The sequence below is a fragment of the Eublepharis macularius genome, chromosome 12 (genome assembly GCF_028583425.1).
Source record: "Eublepharis macularius isolate TG4126 chromosome 12, MPM_Emac_v1.0, whole genome shotgun sequence".
Taxonomy (NCBI): domain Eukaryota; kingdom Metazoa; phylum Chordata; class Lepidosauria; order Squamata; family Eublepharidae; genus Eublepharis; species Eublepharis macularius.
This window is the reverse complement of record NC_072801.1, coordinates 77360999-77377066: the sequence shown is the minus strand read 5'-3', so window position 1 is coordinate 77377066 and position 16068 is coordinate 77360999. Positions and strand designations below refer to the sequence as shown.

The window sequence follows — 16068 nt, the reverse complement described above, 5'->3', positions numbered from 1 at the left end:
TCCAGCTGATGTTTCAGAAATATATTGCAGTGGTGCTTCTAGGTGGACAGATTTATGCATGTTAATTTTCATGCTGTATTCCTTTAGTTAGAATTTAAAAAAAGAAATTCTTGTGAAATTTAAAATCTCTTTATTTGTAAGAGGGAGGAATTTGGCAGGTAGAGGAGACGGCAGGAATATTCCGTTCTTGGTGGCAGGAGCTCTTCCATCCCGGTCTCTGATTGGTCGCTTAGTAGATCATCCCTTTGTTTTCATCTCTCGGCTTTTTAATCTTCTCAAAGTTCTTCAGGACAATATCATAGACTACAGCCTGGAGAGGGGGAGGAAAAGGAGAATTGGAAGCCACCATAGGGGAGCTCCCTGCAGCCAAATATGGAGCAGGGACCTGGTGCAGAGGTGGTTCGCAATGGAACGTTGTCTGGGGCCAAGCAAAAGCACACAGACATAACAAAGCGCCGTGACAATGTGTACGGGGCAGAGTGCCCTGGCCCAGTCTCAACGTGCCAGTGCTGTAGGCATGTGAGTCCATGGCAGCCTACCCTCAAAGGCACCTTGAGTTGCCACTTACTGACTGTTCCCCAACTTAAGTTTCCCCGCCTGGCAACAACCGCAGCCCGTGCCTTTTCCAATGCTGCTCCCACTTTGTGGCACGGGATCCGGAGGGGAGAAGGCGCCGTTGCTAGAAATCTTCAGGCAGCACTGCAAGACCCTTTTATTTGCCAGGGATTTTAAGGGTGTGTAGACTGCAGGTATTTTACGAGGGGGTAGTCTTAAATTGTCCTATTTAAACTGTCATCGGTAAGCCGCCTTGAGCCAAGAGGAAAGGCAGGATACAACTATTTTAATAAATTAATAAATACATCGGGGCACCTTAAACATCAGCAGAAGCTTTTGTGGGCCCAAACCCAATTTTGAGACAAGTAAAAAGGACACCCACTGCTTCGGGATGTCCATTATCCTGTGGAACTCATGGCCACAGGATGCTGCCATGGCCAGAACAGGGACCTGTCATCCTGCTAAATGCATCCTGCTAGTCTTCTTTAAAACCTATACCAGCTACCCAATCGGTGCTAAGCCTTGTAGCCCCCACTGGTCTAACTTCATAGTGGGTGACTACCAGAAGATGCAGTCTGGTGAGGGGCTATGGATCACTTCTACTTTGCGTGGCTTGGCTTGGAGCGGCCAAGAATCTGATTTGTTAGAAAACAGCTTCATATGCTCAGTATTGGGGAGATCCGTTTTGCCTTGCTCTGGGAATCTTCCTGAAGTCCTTGGCTGGGGCTATTTAAAAAACCAGGCTAGAGGGCCCATTGGTCTTCTAGCCAACCAAACCAATCCATCAGGTCCTATAATAAGCACAGTTAAAGCAGGAGAGATTGACAAGCGGTCATGGTCTCAATCAGACAATTTTTTTCCCTCACTGGCACAGCAAACCTGGCCTGCACATGGGAATTCTCTAGGCGCCAAGGTGCAGGGGAAGCCCATCTCAGGGTGCATCCATCTCTCTCCTATCCCACCTCCCTTTCAAATCAACAGCGATCAGCGTGGTCGCCGACCTCCGGAATGGGAGATCAGGCATCCGTGTCAACAGAGACACTTCTGCACCCCTATCGCCAATTTTTATGTAGGGTACGGCTACTCACGTAAACGTTGCGAAGCTCGTTGACCATGAATCGGATTTCAGCATACTCTGCCTCGTCGATTTCATGCACAAGTTGCCGGAAGTCACCCTGCATACAACCAAGGAAAAGACGGAGGGATTCACGAAATCTGTGGGCTATTCCCACCAATGTGACGGAACCCAGCTGGGATGGAACTTACCACGTGTGGACTCTTGGCTGCTTTTGACACCGCATCGCCCCGTTCAGAATAATACCTGGAAACAAACAGGAAAGGGGCAGCCTTAGAACTGAGACATGGGTTTGTTGTTCATGGAAAATTACCATCTTCAGCCTTAGGTGTTAGGTGTATACTTGCCGAGCCAGGAAGAACCCTTCCTGAACTCATTTGGAGTCTCAGCTTTGTTTCTGGATTTAACAGCATAAGACTTAACCCCATAAAAAGGGTCATAGGGCAGTTACAGAATCCTGGGCAACCGCACAAACGTTTTAATAAAGTTCAAATGCTTGAGGAGGAAGGTCCCCTTAGACCTGCAAGAGAAGCACACAGAGCCTTGCTACAAGTGACATTTTACACGTGAAGGATAAAGGGATCATTTTCGCAAGTCTTTCTGGGAACTGAAGTTCCTCTCCCACACCCCTTTTCCTTCTGTTCCTTCCCCTCGCTGCCTGAAGAGACAGAGAGAGTGTACGGCAACATCAGCTTTTGCAAATCGTCTTGCTGGGGGTGGGGGGAATGCTCCGGAGAAAGCTGAGAAAGTTGCAGCTGCCTGCCCCAAAGATCATTGAGAGCAGGCTCGTGACTGGAGGAACGATTTGCAAAAGTTGCTGTTGCCGCCGGCTTTCTCTGTCTCTTCAGGCAGCGAGGGGAAGGAACAAAAGGAAAAGGGTTAGGGGAGAGGAACTTCAGTTCCCAGAAAGACTTGCGAAAACGATCCTTTATCCTTCAATCCTTCAAGTGTAAAATGTCACTTGCAGCAAGGCTCACAGACAGCACCTCTTCTGTCGGTTTTTTGCCGCAGAATAACAACGTAACAGGCTCTATACATCCTTAAAAGAGGTGGACTGTTTCTTTGGGCAGAGAGATGTCAGCTGCAGAGGTGGCAGAGACAAGAGTTCCATAAAACTTGGAGAGAATCTTTAAAGAGGAGCGAGTTTGTTGCTCTACATTTTTGGAAGCGGCAACTTTACCTTCCCAGGCAGGGACAAGAAACTACTTGAAAACCAAATACAAAGCCATATATTATATTCATCAGTATGTGTGGTCATCGTTAAAGAGGGCAGTTCAGCCATTTTTTAAAAGTATAACGCTTGGGAAGGAGGAGATCGGGGCAGTGATTCCTTCAGCCATTTAATTGTACACTTTGGAAAGGTGGTTTGGCTACCCTGGAATTTGCCACAATCTCCCGAGTCCTGACAAACCTTTCTTCCAGTGCCAGCAACTCTGGTGGTTTACACACAGGGATGAGCTTGTTTCCCCACTGCTGATGAAGATGCCAGTATAGCACTGCAACAACTGTGCTTCAACACAGTAATTTTTTTCCTGCAGTTTCCCTGCCTAGCCCCCGAGCAACAGCCACTCTCCTCTTCTGAGTCACTGTGGCTTCTGTCAATTTCATATTGTATTGATATACCAATAAGAGAAACAGTCTCTAGCCCTTTCCATTGAGGAGATAGAAGGGAAAAGGCATCTCTCCCCAATTTAAGGGGCTATGGACTTACCTCTTTTTAATGAAAGCTGGGAACCCACAGAACTGTTCTAACGGTTTATCAGTATAACAATATGAAATCAGTGTTTTTAAAAACACACACACAAAAGCCACCTGGGGTGGAGGGAAGAAATGGCCCCCTGCAAGGGCAGGGGCAGGAGACCCATGGGGGCAGAAAAACCCAAACCTTCCTACCCACACTGAAGCCATTCCAGTCTTTCCCAAAACTTAGGAGCAAAACAGGTTTGGGAAACACAGGAGAAAAGCTGGGGACAGTCTGGCAGGTGCACAAATGTGCTATGATGTTGCAGGGAAGTGGGGAAAGACCTGCTTTTCAACAGCATTGAACCCTGGGACAGATAACCCATGTGGGAGTCTCAGTTGTCCTTGTTCTACCTGCAAGGCTTAACAATGTCCCCAGACACTCGATCTCAATAAGCAAAATCTGTGTTTACATCGGCTAATTCCGCACACGTTGGATAATGCACTTTCTCAATCGTTTGAGGTGGATTATTTGTTCCGCACACAAAAAAAATCCGTTCCAAATGATCTATAAAGAGGATTGGAAGTGCATTATCCAACGTGTGTGGAATCACTCATCCTCCGGTCTGTCTTTCCATTTAGGGCCTTCCAGCAACATCTCCAGCAGGCCTTTTGACTCCATGCTGACCGTACACGAGCAGGTCCTCTTCAGCTGCCCCTAGTTAGCCCTTTGCTCTTCTCCCTAACCACAGAGGTGCATGGGAAGGAAGGCTTCCCTCCCCCCCCCACCCCACCCGAACTGGATTTCGCAAGATTTGGAAGCATTTCCAGCAGCAGCCTCTGTCCAGGCTCTGACAGGCAGACTAGTGCTGAAAGGCACCGGAGCTCTTCCTGGGAAAAAAGCAGCTGGCAACCGTAAGGCCCGCCCGAGGTGCAATCCTGATGCAACAGAAGGCACTCGTCACGAGCCAACCTTTGAGTGCTGGAGATCTAATCAGTGTGGGAGTCAGCCACACAGATCTCTGCATCGCAGGGCAGGGCACAGGGGTGGCGGCAGCAGCAGTCCTCTGGAGGCCTTGGTATTGCAACTGGAAGGGGAGGCATCACCCCAGCTCCGTTCTGCAGTAACAAGTCCTCCCCATTGAGCTATTGAGACAAATCCTCCTTCCCCCAGATTATGGCTGGTTTTATATTTTGGAAAAGGAGACCAGCCCTGGTACGATTCTTTGTCTCATTTGCTCTCGGAGCACCCTGCACTCCCGTTGACACCTCCTAAAGTCTGCAAACCAACTTCTCCAGGAACATGCCCTGCAACACATTTTTCTTTTAAAAAATTAAATCCCCTGCCTTAAATAGAGTTCCAGGGAATGCAAATGCTCACTCACAGAATCATAGGGTTGGAAGGGACCTTCAGAGTCATCTAGTCCAACCCCCTGCACAATGTAGGAAATTCGCAACTACTTCCCCAACACACACACACCCAGTGACCTTTGCTCCATACCCAGAACATGGCAAAACACTGTCAGGATCCCTGACCAATCTGGCCTGGAGAAAATTGCTTCCTGACCCCAAAGTAGCGATCAGCATGTAGGAAGGCGCCATGAGAACTAAGCACTGATGTAACCCTTCCTGCCCTCCCTCATGATCTGCCCAAGTTCACAGAATCAGCATTGCTGTCAGGTGGCCATCTAGCCTCTGCTTAAAATCCTCCAAAAAAGGAGAGCTCACCACCTCCCGAGGAAGGTAGGAAGCCCACCACCTCCCGAGGAAGCCTCTTCCACTGAGGGACCACTCTGTCAGGAAGTTCTTCCTCATGTGGTGGTATCTGATAAAGAGTCACAGCCATGTTAGTCTGCAGTAGCAAAATAGAAAAGAGCCCAGTAGCATCTTTAAGACTAACCAACTTTACTGTAGCATAAGCTTTCGAGAACACAGTAGCATAAGCTTTCGAGAACTGTGGTTCTTAAAAGCTTATGCTACAGTAAAGTTGGTTAGTCTTAAAGGTGCTACTGGGCTCTTTTCTGATAAAGAGTGGCTCACTAAAGCTTTTGCCACATTTGAGGAACAGCAAGGCAACTCACTGGTGCTGCAGCAGCTTAACCTGGCTAGCTACAACCACGGCTTTCCCTGGTCCACAATTCAAGTGGCCTGGAATCAGCTTTCAGGAGACAACAGAAAGATTCTGGCATCTGGCTCCACATTCCAAGAGGCTGAACACACCACTCCCCCTGAAAACCGGTAACTCCACAGCCCACCCCTATTCAGAAACCCACTGTGGGAAAGCTTCTTCAGGCAGTCTTCCATGCTCCTCCAAAAGCAGAGAGAGCCCAAAAAATTGGACATGAACCACAGGGCGCATAGCAAGCAGGGCACATAGCAAGCAGTTTTGCCTGTTGCCGATCACCACTGGATTCTTCTCTCCAGTGAATAAGGCAAAGAAGCCATGTCTAGGTCTTGTGGGTCAGCAGCAGCTTCCCCATGTCTGAGTTCAGACTCACTTGGCGATGTGAGTTTGGAATCCTTCCAACTTGGTTCGAACTGCAGTCAGCAACTCGTACACTTTTTCCTGGGCAGGAGGGGGAAAAAGAAATGGAAAGGGTCACAGTGAGGGACAATAGAAAGTGTATACTATAAATGACATACTCTCAGATGTGGAAGCCTTGCTTTCAGTCCCAGATGTATGAGGGCTAGTTGGGGTTACTCAGAGGATCGGGTTATGTACTCTGCACGTGCCCAGAGGCACTCTTTGCTGTTGGCCCATATGTTTGAGGACCTGCCTTTGAAATCACATTCCAGCGCTGAGCATAGGCAAGGCATGCCTTTGTTAATATTACAACCCAGTGTGTACATGTGGGTGTGGCTGGGGCAGGTGTGTCAGAGCAGAAACTCACCTGGACTGCAACCCCAAAATTATTGCCGTCCTCAATCCGTGGAACCTGGAGCTGCAACCACAGAGAGATCTGGAGAGAGGAGGGAAAAGGGAGGGTGTTGGATGAACACTTGCTGTCATGTGCATTTGGCACATGTTTACACATTTGTGTGGGATGCGGCACATGTCCTCCAGACTACTCACCAAGTTAATCTTCTCCTTGGTGCCCTGGATCTCCGGCTTGACGCGGTTCAGCAGGGCCGTGATCTTCTCGTTGTGGGCAACGGGGCCACAAGGAGGTGCTGGGAAAGAAGGGGGGGCACTTAAAGAGACCAGAATCCAGCCATTCCATGGCAGGGGAAGGGGACCACCAGCTTTCCTGGTCCACCAACATCTCCAATCAGCCTGCCAAAACTTTGCTCCCCTCCCACCCTTTCCTTTCATCTTGTTTTACAAATACACAAACATAAATTTACAGCTCAGTCCTAAGTGGGAGGGCAGAAAGCACTCAGGGAGTCGACCAAGGGTTACCCATCTTTTATAATCAAATCATACATTATAGAACTTAAATTTACTTTTTCATATTTCACTTGTTTAATTAAATACTTCTGTCTTTCCCACCTGTCTTCATACCTGTTAATATGCATTACCCAAGTCTGTCTTTCTGTCATTCTCTGTTTTAATTTAATTTTAATCTTGATTTGCAGCTATGTGATAAAAAAACACCCTTTCTTGAAATTCTGAAATCAGTTTATTGTATATAAAAGATGTTAATTTTGCCATTATCACATATTCATTCCGTTTATTCTTCCATTCCTTTAAATCTAGACATTTCACTGCTTTCCATTTTGCTGTGTATATTACTCACCATATACTTAAATAATTCACTGTGTATTTTTGTACTCCCCCCCCAGCCCTTTTTCTTTCACAGCTACTGCCAGCAGTTGCCGTTATTTCTTAAGATAATCACAGCAACCACAAATAAACCAGGAGCTGCCATTTTAGTTTTTTAAACTAAGAGCCAAGCTACAAGTGACGCCTGACCCAGGTTGGACACTTGTCAGCTTCCCTCAGGTTTTGATGGGAAATGTAGGCATCCTGGTCTTGCAGCTATAACGGAGAGCCAAGCTGTAAAACCAGGACGCCTACATTTCCCATCAAAACTTGAGGGAAGCTGACAAGTGTCCAACCTGTGTAAGGCGTCACTTGTAGCTTGGCTCTCAGTTTAAGGCTGAGGCTGTGCCCCATTAATAGCAGCTTGACCAATCAGGAATAGTAATAGATGGAGCGTGGTGCAGAGATGGGGATACTCAACCTGTTGAATGTCTGTCTGCCATACAGTTTTCTGGCACACCCCTAGGAGGACTGCCGGTACCCAGTCTTCATGGGTTGCTGCAAAAGAGTTGGGGGGCATCTAGAGCCCCCTCCCACAGTGGCACGCTAGCCTGTTGCCAGCTCTTCACTTCTACACACTTTCTCCCTCTTCTGACCCAGACAACCCTACCTCCATCTCCTTCTCTCCCATCATTATGAGGAAGTTTTGGAGACAAGGGAGGGAGCCCTTTGGTCAGGCCCAGGGCTGGATTCAGCTGTTAGGCCCCTGGCACAGAGGGCAGCATCCGCACCCCAATCTTCCAGGCCTCACGCAGCTTGGCTTGCTTTCTGCCAAGAGGCTGAACTCTCGTGAGGTAAATGTAATGTCTCAGGTTTTGACAAAAATACGCCTCATTTTCAAACTTCCCAGGAATCAGGTCTCTTGAGTGACATACGTCCCACATTTCATCTTTTCGGGTCATGTAGGGTTGCCAGTCTCCAGGTGGCGGCTGAAGATCTCCCGGAATTAAAACTGGTCTCCAGGTGACAAAAATCAGTTCCCCTGGAGAAAATGGCTGCCTTGGAGGGTGGAATCTATGGCATTATACCATTCTGAGGCCCCTCCCCTCCATAAACCCTGCCCTCTCCAGGCTCCACCCCCAAAATCTCCAGGAATTTCCCAACATGGGCCTGGCAACCCTATCTAGACGTAGGTTCCCCAGGGGAGGGTTCTTAACTCTTGCTTGCCACTGCTACGGACAGATACGCTTGCAAATGCCACCCCTTCCAGCCCGCCCTCATAATTCCAAGCCCTCCCTCAGTACCTTTATCCTCGTCCTCCTTCTCTTTCTTCCCATCCTTCTCTTCTTTCTGGTTGGCAGAAAGAAATAGGAACGTTCAGCATGGGGGAGAAATTTGACTCTGGCGCTCAACAAGGCAACGCTTCTCTCACTCAGATTATTTGAAAGCAGAGAATGACACACACAGAAGTATATAATTTCCTTTGAAGCACAACCACAAAGTGAGAGCATCTTCTACACCCTAACAGCGAAAGAAAAGAAAGTAAAAGTAATCACGGGGAGGAAAGAGATCAAGATGGGTGGCCATGTTAGTCCGTCTGTAGCAGTAGAAAAGAGCAAGAGTCCAGAAGCACCTGTAAGACTAACAACATTGGTGGTAGGGTGTGAGCTTTTGTGAGCCACAGCTCACTTCTTCAGATAGGGTGTGAGCCCAGCTCACGAAAGCTCATACCCTATCTGAAGAAGTGAGCTGTGGCTCACGAAAGCTCACACCCTATCTGAAGAAGTGAGCTGTGGCTCACGAAAGTTCACACAAAAGCTATTCTTCAGATAAGGTGTGAGCTTTTGTGAACCACAGCTCACTTCCCCCCCCCCTCTCTCAGGGAGCAGACAGAGATCAGCCTCCTTCTGCCATACATTGAGAAACAGGAAGGGGGGGGAAGAAAGATGAAAGAGATGCATGCATCTCACAGCTCTTGACTTCTCCCAGTGGGCCAGAGAGAGTTAAATTAAGGCATATGGCTTCAGAGCAGAGCTCACATCTCCTCGTAATCTCCCCAGGCAGAGAAGGCGGCATCAATTAGAAGGAGGAGGCGGACTAATGAGATCACACACACACAACTCGGCTGGAGTAATGCGGTTGTGTCACAGCTTGGATCTGGGGAAAGAGAGACCGGTTCCACCTCTGCTATAGCCTCATGGTTTGGCCTTGAGCAAGCCTCCAGTTTCACAGCTCAAAATGGGAATCACATTGATCTTTCCTGCAGGATGCTGGGAGGGCCAAAAAGAAAGCCCAGTATTTAATAATAATAATAATAACATTCGATTTATATACCGCCCTTCAGGACAACTTAATGCCCACTCAGAGCGGTTTACAAAGTGTTATTATTACCCCACAACAATCACCCTGTGAGGTGGGTGGGGCTAAGAGAGCTCAAGAGAACTGTGACTCGCCCAAGGTCACCCAGCTGGCTTTGTGGAGGAGTGGGGAATCAAACCCGGCTCTCCAGATTAGAGTCCCGTGCTCTTAACCACTACACCAAACTGGTGTAGTGGTTATATATTGGTTCGCTTTTTAAACTATTTATTCCCCTCAGCAAAGCTGGTGACAGTAACAGTGTCTTCTCTTTTGTTTTATCCACACAACAAGGTAGTTTAGGTTGAGAGCATGGGACTGATCCAAGGCTACCCAGCGAGTTTCCACAGTAGAATAAAATAGTAAAGAGTCTAGTAGTACCTTTCAGATTATCCAACTTTATTGTAGCCTAAGCTTTCGAGAACTTTCATGTAGGACCATCAGGGGTCTGGAAACTGAGCCCTACGGGGAAAGGCTGAGGGCCTTGGGAATGTTTAGTTTGGAGAAGAGGAGGTTGAGGGGGGACATGCTTGCTCCCTTTAAATATTTGAAAGGCAGGGAGCTGTTCTAGTTGGTAGCAGAGGGTAGGACCCGAAACAATGGGCTTAAATTACATGCACAAAGGTACCGGCTGGATATTAGGAAGAACTTTTTCACGGTCAGAGTAGTTCAAAGGTGGAATCAGCTGCCTAGGGAGGTGGTGAGCTCCCCCTCACTGGCAGTTTTCAAGAAGAGGCTGGATGAATACTTGTCAGAGATGCTTTAGGCTGATCCTGCCCTGGGCAGGGGGTTGGACTAGATGGTCTGTATGGCCCCTTCCAACTCTATGATTCTATGATTCTATGATTCTAACCACAGCTCTCTGTCAGCTTTCGAGAACCACAGCTCTCTTCGTCAGATGCATCTGATGAAGAGAGCTGTGGTTCTCGAAAGCTTATGCTACAATAAAGTTGGTGAGTCTTAAAGGTGCTACTGGACTCTTTACTATTTTGCAACTACAGACTAACACGGCTAATTCCTCTGGATCTCTGACCACAGTAGAGATTCTAGAACCTCAGTCTCCCAAACCCTAGTCCAGATTTCTAGCCACAATACCACACCAGCTCTCAGATTACTGTCATTAGCCCTTCCTGCATTGTTAATTATCTGTTTCACTCTTGTTTTTTACAACGTGTCCTTGCTGCTATCGTTACTATTGTCCATCAGTCTTGCTAATAAGTAAATGGTGTTTTAAAAATGTGTAAATGCAAAGGATGAAGGGAATGCAAACTTTCACATGCAATATTTCCACCCCAAGGACCACTTCTCATGCAACCCACAAGGAGACGGTCACATGTGCAGGCGACAGGTGCCTGAATGCTGCACGGTGTGTGTGCACAGGAGTAGCTGGTACACAGCGACCTACCTGTGGATGCCAGCTTCTCTGAAGGAATTGAACCTTCTTTCTCCCTGCCACATTCAGGGATGGCTCCTTGCACCAGGGGAAAGCACTGCTGTTAACAGAACGAATCCATGGATTCTAACCCCATGTATTTAAAGCATACACCATGGTCTCATAATAAGAAAGGGTCTCATAAGAAATAGTAATAGTAATAGTAATAAAGGTAAAGGTAGTCCCCTTTGCAAGCACCGAGTCATTACTAACCCATGGGGGGGACGTTGCGTCACGATGTTTTCTTGGCAGACTTTTTACGGGGTGGTTTGCCCTTGCCTTCCCCAGTCATCTACACTTTACCCCCAGGAAACTGGGTACTCATTTTACCGACCTCGGAAGGATGGAAGGCTGAGTCGACCTTGAGCTGGCTCCCAGAACCCGGCTTCCGCCAGGATGGAGCTCAGGTCGTGAGCAGAGCTTGGGCTGCAGTGCTGCCACTTACCACTCTGCGCCACGGGGCTCTTAGTAATAGTAGTAAGAAATAGTAAAATTCCCCAAGCAGTTTCCAACAAGCAAAAACTGTACAAAAATTAAACAACACAACAGCCGTTCTCTGCAAACTGTAGTAGAAAATCCAGAAGCGTCTCCAGAAGCCAACAGCAAAGGTCATAACAAGTCACTGTACAAAAAGCAGCAACTGACCCAGCACGTGAAAACAGCCCCCACTTCCCAAAGGCATCACAACAAAACACAACAACCAGCCATCATTTCTTCAACAGGGCAAAAATCCTGTGAAGTCCCTGGAGATCTCCCAGGAAGATGGGCTGAGAAAAGACAGGAGGGGGCGGGAAGGATTAGCCCCCAGCTGGTCCGAGGGACTCCCGTGAATTAAGCTGCCCTTCCTCAAGTCCCAAATATGAGCACAGCTTAAGAATCAACATTTTTTCTCCTGGTATTGGGGTTCAGGTGTGCATGCCCCAATCCCCCCACGGGCTCCACTCACTTCCTTTTTCTTCCGGCGTTCCTCGTCCTTCTTGGGGTCCGGAATAGGGATGTCTAGCTCAGCACGCAGCGAAATGAGGTCCGAGACATTCAGTTCGGGGGCCTGGGAGGAAAAGAAAGAACAAGCCCCGTTGTCCTCTGCCCTATTCCTGCTCCTTTCCCTTTTTGGTCACCTGTAAGCTGTTTGGGAAAGGCACTCTGCCCTTTCCACTGAACAGGGCTAGCGGCCACTAACAAAATGTGTGGTAGAAGCAAAATGTGCTACCTGTTATGTCCAATATTGTATTTTATGACTGCTATCAATGTTTTTAACTATTTTAATTGTTTATGTATTATGTTGTAAATCTGCTTTGTGCCTGCGTGCGGGGAAAGTGGGCTATAAATTAAATTAATAAATAAATAATAAAATAATAAAATAAATAAAATCAGGGCTCATTTCAAGGGGGAATGCGCAGGAACGCAGTTCCAGCAGTTCCCCAAAGAGGTCACATGTCAGGTGGCCCCACCCACCTGTCTCTCGGACATTTTGGGCCCGTTTCAGCCTGGATTGGGGCCGAAACAGCCCGGATCGGGCCTCTGACAGGTGGTGGATCACTCTCCTGCTCAGCAGTGGACCAATCCTGACCATTTTGGGCCCCTTTTCGGCCATTTTCAGCCCTTTTTTGCCATTTTGGGCCCAATTTCAGCCCTGAATGGCCAGGATTGGGTCCAAAACAGCCAGGATAGGTGCTGTCAGGGGGTGTGGCATATGCAAATCAGTTATGCTAATGACACATTTCCAGTGCTGTCAAGGGGCATGGCATATGCTAATAAGTTATGCTAATTAGTTCCTCCCGCTCTTTTTCTACGAAATGACCCCTGAATAAAATCATGCTTACACTGAAGGCTACAGCTTGCAATTTCACAACAATTTTCCAACTCCTCTATTGTACATCCTGCCAGCCTTCCCAGAACCCACCCTTTCCCCCTTCCCTCTATGTAGCCCTAAGATGAACTTCCTCAAATGTTGCGTGCAGTGGGGTGAGGTGGGGGAGCTGGGAGGCACTATGTTGCACTGATGCCTGAAGTTTGGGGTTTGCCACCATGGCTACTTATGAGGGGCAAACTTCAGCCCGTGGGAGTCCCGTTCATGTTCCTCTCTTTTGAAAAAGTTTGTGTTGCGCCCCTGAACCTGCATTTATTAAGAGGTGGCGTGGCGTTCTCCAAAACGGTCTTCAGTTTTGCTTACTAACAGCTGCCTTTTTACCTTAGAGTAAAAAGTCCAGTAGCACCTTTAAGACTAACCAACTTTATTGTAGCATAAGCTTTCGAGAACCACAGCTCTCTTCGTCAGATGCATCTGACGAAGAGAGCTGTGGTTCTCGAAAGCTTATGCTACAATAAAGTTGGTTAGTCTTAAAGGTGCTACTGGACTCTTTACTATCTTGCAACTACAGACTAACACGGCTACCTCCTCTGGGTCCTTTTCCCCTTATGTTGCTCAAGGCCATTTACAATATAAAACAGTTACAATAAAAATACATAAAAGATCACAATTTAAAATCACAATTCAGGACTGCTGATAAACAGAAAAACTAAATTGGTCAAATGCCGTCCTAAATAAAACTATCAACTGCTTTCTAAAGATCAAAGGTGAGGGGGGCCAACTCCAGCTTCCTGGGAATGTCGTTCCATAAACTTTAGCAAGTGATCTACCTGGAGATCAACATAGGAACAGAGTAACAGGAAAAGCTTGACCTGATGAATTTCGGCCATCTAGAAGTTTTTTCTGTTCTCAGATCGGTCTTGCTTACTGATTCAGGCAAAGTTGGGGAGATGCTAAAAGCTTCCGTCCTCCTCTTCCAGTCCTCACACTTTTCTCTCTTGACGGGGACTGGGATCCTTTATCCCAAGACTTGGCTCCAACTGCAATCCCACCTCCAAATTCCCCTTCCATGTACCCACTGCATCCCAGTCCTGCCCCTGGCATTTACAGACACGTGAATTAGCTTGAATTCCTCCCTTCCCAGGCCCTTGGTCTTATCCTCCCCCCAACAGCCTTCCTTAAAAAAGTTCTTCTCCAAGATATCCGATCCAACACCCACGCTATGAGACTCACCTTCAGAAAATTATTTAGCTCCACAATCTTTTCTGGGAAACGCTGGGCAACCAGTTCTTCAGCCTTGAGGATTGAGGAGAGAATAGGGAGGAGGAGAATTGAGGAAAGCTCATCCAGATGAGAACAACGGAGAAACAAAAACTCTACCAAACTTTAAAAAAAAAAACTGATGCAAATTTGCACCAAACTGAATTGCAAAGTCTCCAGAAAGGTTTCAATCCTGCGAGGCCTGAAATCTTGCCAAGAAAAGTTTGGGATCACAGAAACCAAGAAATACGCTCAGCATATGCTCAGAGAATCTCCTGTTGTACTTTACTCACACGATTCAGGCTCGAAATGGAGCACGGGAAACAGGTTGAGATCCCAAGCTCTGGACCGGCGAGACAAGCCCTGCTCCCTCCCCCAGTCTTCCACTTTGGAGGTACCCCAAATGCAAAGCTCCCCAGTTAGATCCAGGGGCGGGGGGGGGGGGGGTGGTCAGGGAAAGGCTGCCTGCATCTCACCTGAGCACAGAGGTTCTTCCTGAAAGATTCCACCTGCAAGGGGAAGAAACCAGAGACAGAGAGAGAGAGAGAGAGAGAGAGAGAGAGAGAGAGAGAGAGAGAAATACGAAACTCCTGAAATATGAAAGTTGTGCTATACTAAACAATTGTGAGCCTGGGCAGTCCGCCAGCGCCCCCCCCCCGCACCAGGCCCCGGTGTCACCCGATCCCTCCACACACCTGTTCCCCTGCAACGCTTGGTCTGTGATTTGACAAGCCACAAAGCAGAGTGCCAATTTGTGGGCGCCCCGCCTGCCTTCTCCATGTCTGTGCCTCCCCCCAACTTTGGGGGAGGAAGAGAGTAAGGAAATCAACTCCCCTTGGCCCATCAGGAGCCAATTCAGAGCCCCCAAACTTCTCCCTGCCCCTTTTCTGCCTCCCTTATGTGCCTCGTAGGGTTGCCAACTCCAGACTAGCAATCTCCATCTGCCATTTCCTCCAGGAGAATTGATCTCCGTAGCCTGGAGACCAGTTCTAATTCCGGGAGACCTCCTGGCCCCACCTGGAGGATGGCAACCCGTCCCTGCCTCCCACGCACCCAATCCTCCGTCTCAAGGGGGGGGAGTTCGTCTGCTCCTGTGCCTTTCCCAGCGGCCTCATTGGCAGCAATCCCACCGGTGAAGCCTCCCCCGGCCCAGGGAACTTCCCCCGTGGAGTGGCTGCTTGCCACGCCGCTCTGTGCAGCCTCCGGAGCCCCCCAACGCCCCCCAGGCTCCTTACTTGCGCTTGGCGCTCGGGGGAGACTTGCAAGGCGGCTGCCATGATCCCGGCTGGTGCGCGGCGGGCCGAACCCCGAAAGCCCGGCGGCGGGTTGCAAAGCGGCTTGGGAAGCTGGGAGAGGCTCGCCAGTCACGCATCAAAGCGAAAACGAAAGGAAGCGGGGGAGGAGGAGGAGGAGGAGGGGAGCCCGGCGGGACTTCCCGGGGCGGCACATAAAGCCACGCTTGCCAGCTCCAGGGGGGAGGTTCCTGGAGATTTCGGAGGTGCATCTTGCAAAGTTTGTGGGAGGAGAGGGACCGCAAAAGGTTATAATGCAATACGCTCCACCTTCTGACATCTTCTGCAGGGGAGCTGACCTCTGTAATCTGGAGATCTGTTGCAATTCCGGGAGATCTCCAGCCGCCACTTAGAGATTGGCAACCTAATACACCCCAACCTCTCCCCCCCTCCCTTTCCCCCAAATACAACTTTAGGCACTTTTACAGCTGCTGCAGGCCTGCATGGTGCAGCATAGAAGAAAGTGTCTTTAAAAACTTTAATTTATGTCCTGAACAGGGTATGGAGGGGGGCGTTATAAGCACAGGGTTCTTTTTAAACCGTGCCCTTCCTCCTTGGAGCATGAAATACACCCATTTGGTCCTACTTCTTCCTCACAACACCCCTGCAAGCCCACCTGAATAAAGGGTGAGCCCACATGACCCGATGAGCTTCCAGAGAGGGGTTTCGAACCCAGCTGTCCCCTGTTGCAAGGGCAGAGGGGGCACACGTCTGAGTGAACTTGGGCCAGGCAGCCATATTGTGGCAAACAGCCTCTGCTGTGCCAGGAAATGGAGGCTGTGATTGCCAAGAGAGAACACCCCTGCTGCACGGGAAGGGTTGGCTTGCGGGGAATTGCTCGAGGTTATTAGCCTAAATAGGGCTTCCAAAAGATATATATGCTAACACCTCACCAGATCCCGGTAC

The 16068-nt window shown here is 48.7% G+C and overlaps 1 protein-coding gene across 1 annotated transcript; it reads right to left on the bottom strand.

Moving 5' to 3' along the window:
- Window positions 1-107: 107 nt before the first annotated feature.
- PSME1 (proteasome activator subunit 1) lies at window positions 108-15265 on the bottom strand. Its single transcript, XM_054994559.1, has 11 exons — window positions 15106-15265; window positions 14347-14379; window positions 13844-13906; window positions 11747-11848; window positions 8318-8363; window positions 6384-6481; window positions 6202-6270; window positions 5809-5876; window positions 1822-1876; window positions 1644-1730; window positions 108-310 (listed from the first exon to the last, which is right to left on the bottom strand). Exons 1-11 carry the CDS (start codon window positions 15145-15147, stop codon window positions 230-232), a joined length of 744 nt encoding a protein of 247 aa, XP_054850534.1. The 5' UTR covers window positions 15148-15265; the 3' UTR covers window positions 108-229.
- Between the last annotated feature and the right edge of the window lie 803 nt (window positions 15266-16068).

Excerpts from the sequence above, each read along its gene's own strand:
- PSME1 (XM_054994559.1), bottom strand. The coding sequence starts at position 15,147 with ATGGCAGCCGCCTTGCAAGTCTCCCCCGAGCGCCAAGCGCAA. Across the intron at positions 5,877-6,201 it reads ATTTTGGGGTTGCAGTCCAG|GAAAAAGTGTACGAGTTGCT; the intron begins GTGAGTTTCTGC and ends CCTCCTGCCCAG. Across the intron at positions 1,877-5,808 it reads TTCCAAACTCACATCGCCAA|GTATTATTCTGAACGGGGCG; the intron begins GTGAGTCTGAAC and ends GTTTGTTTCCAG.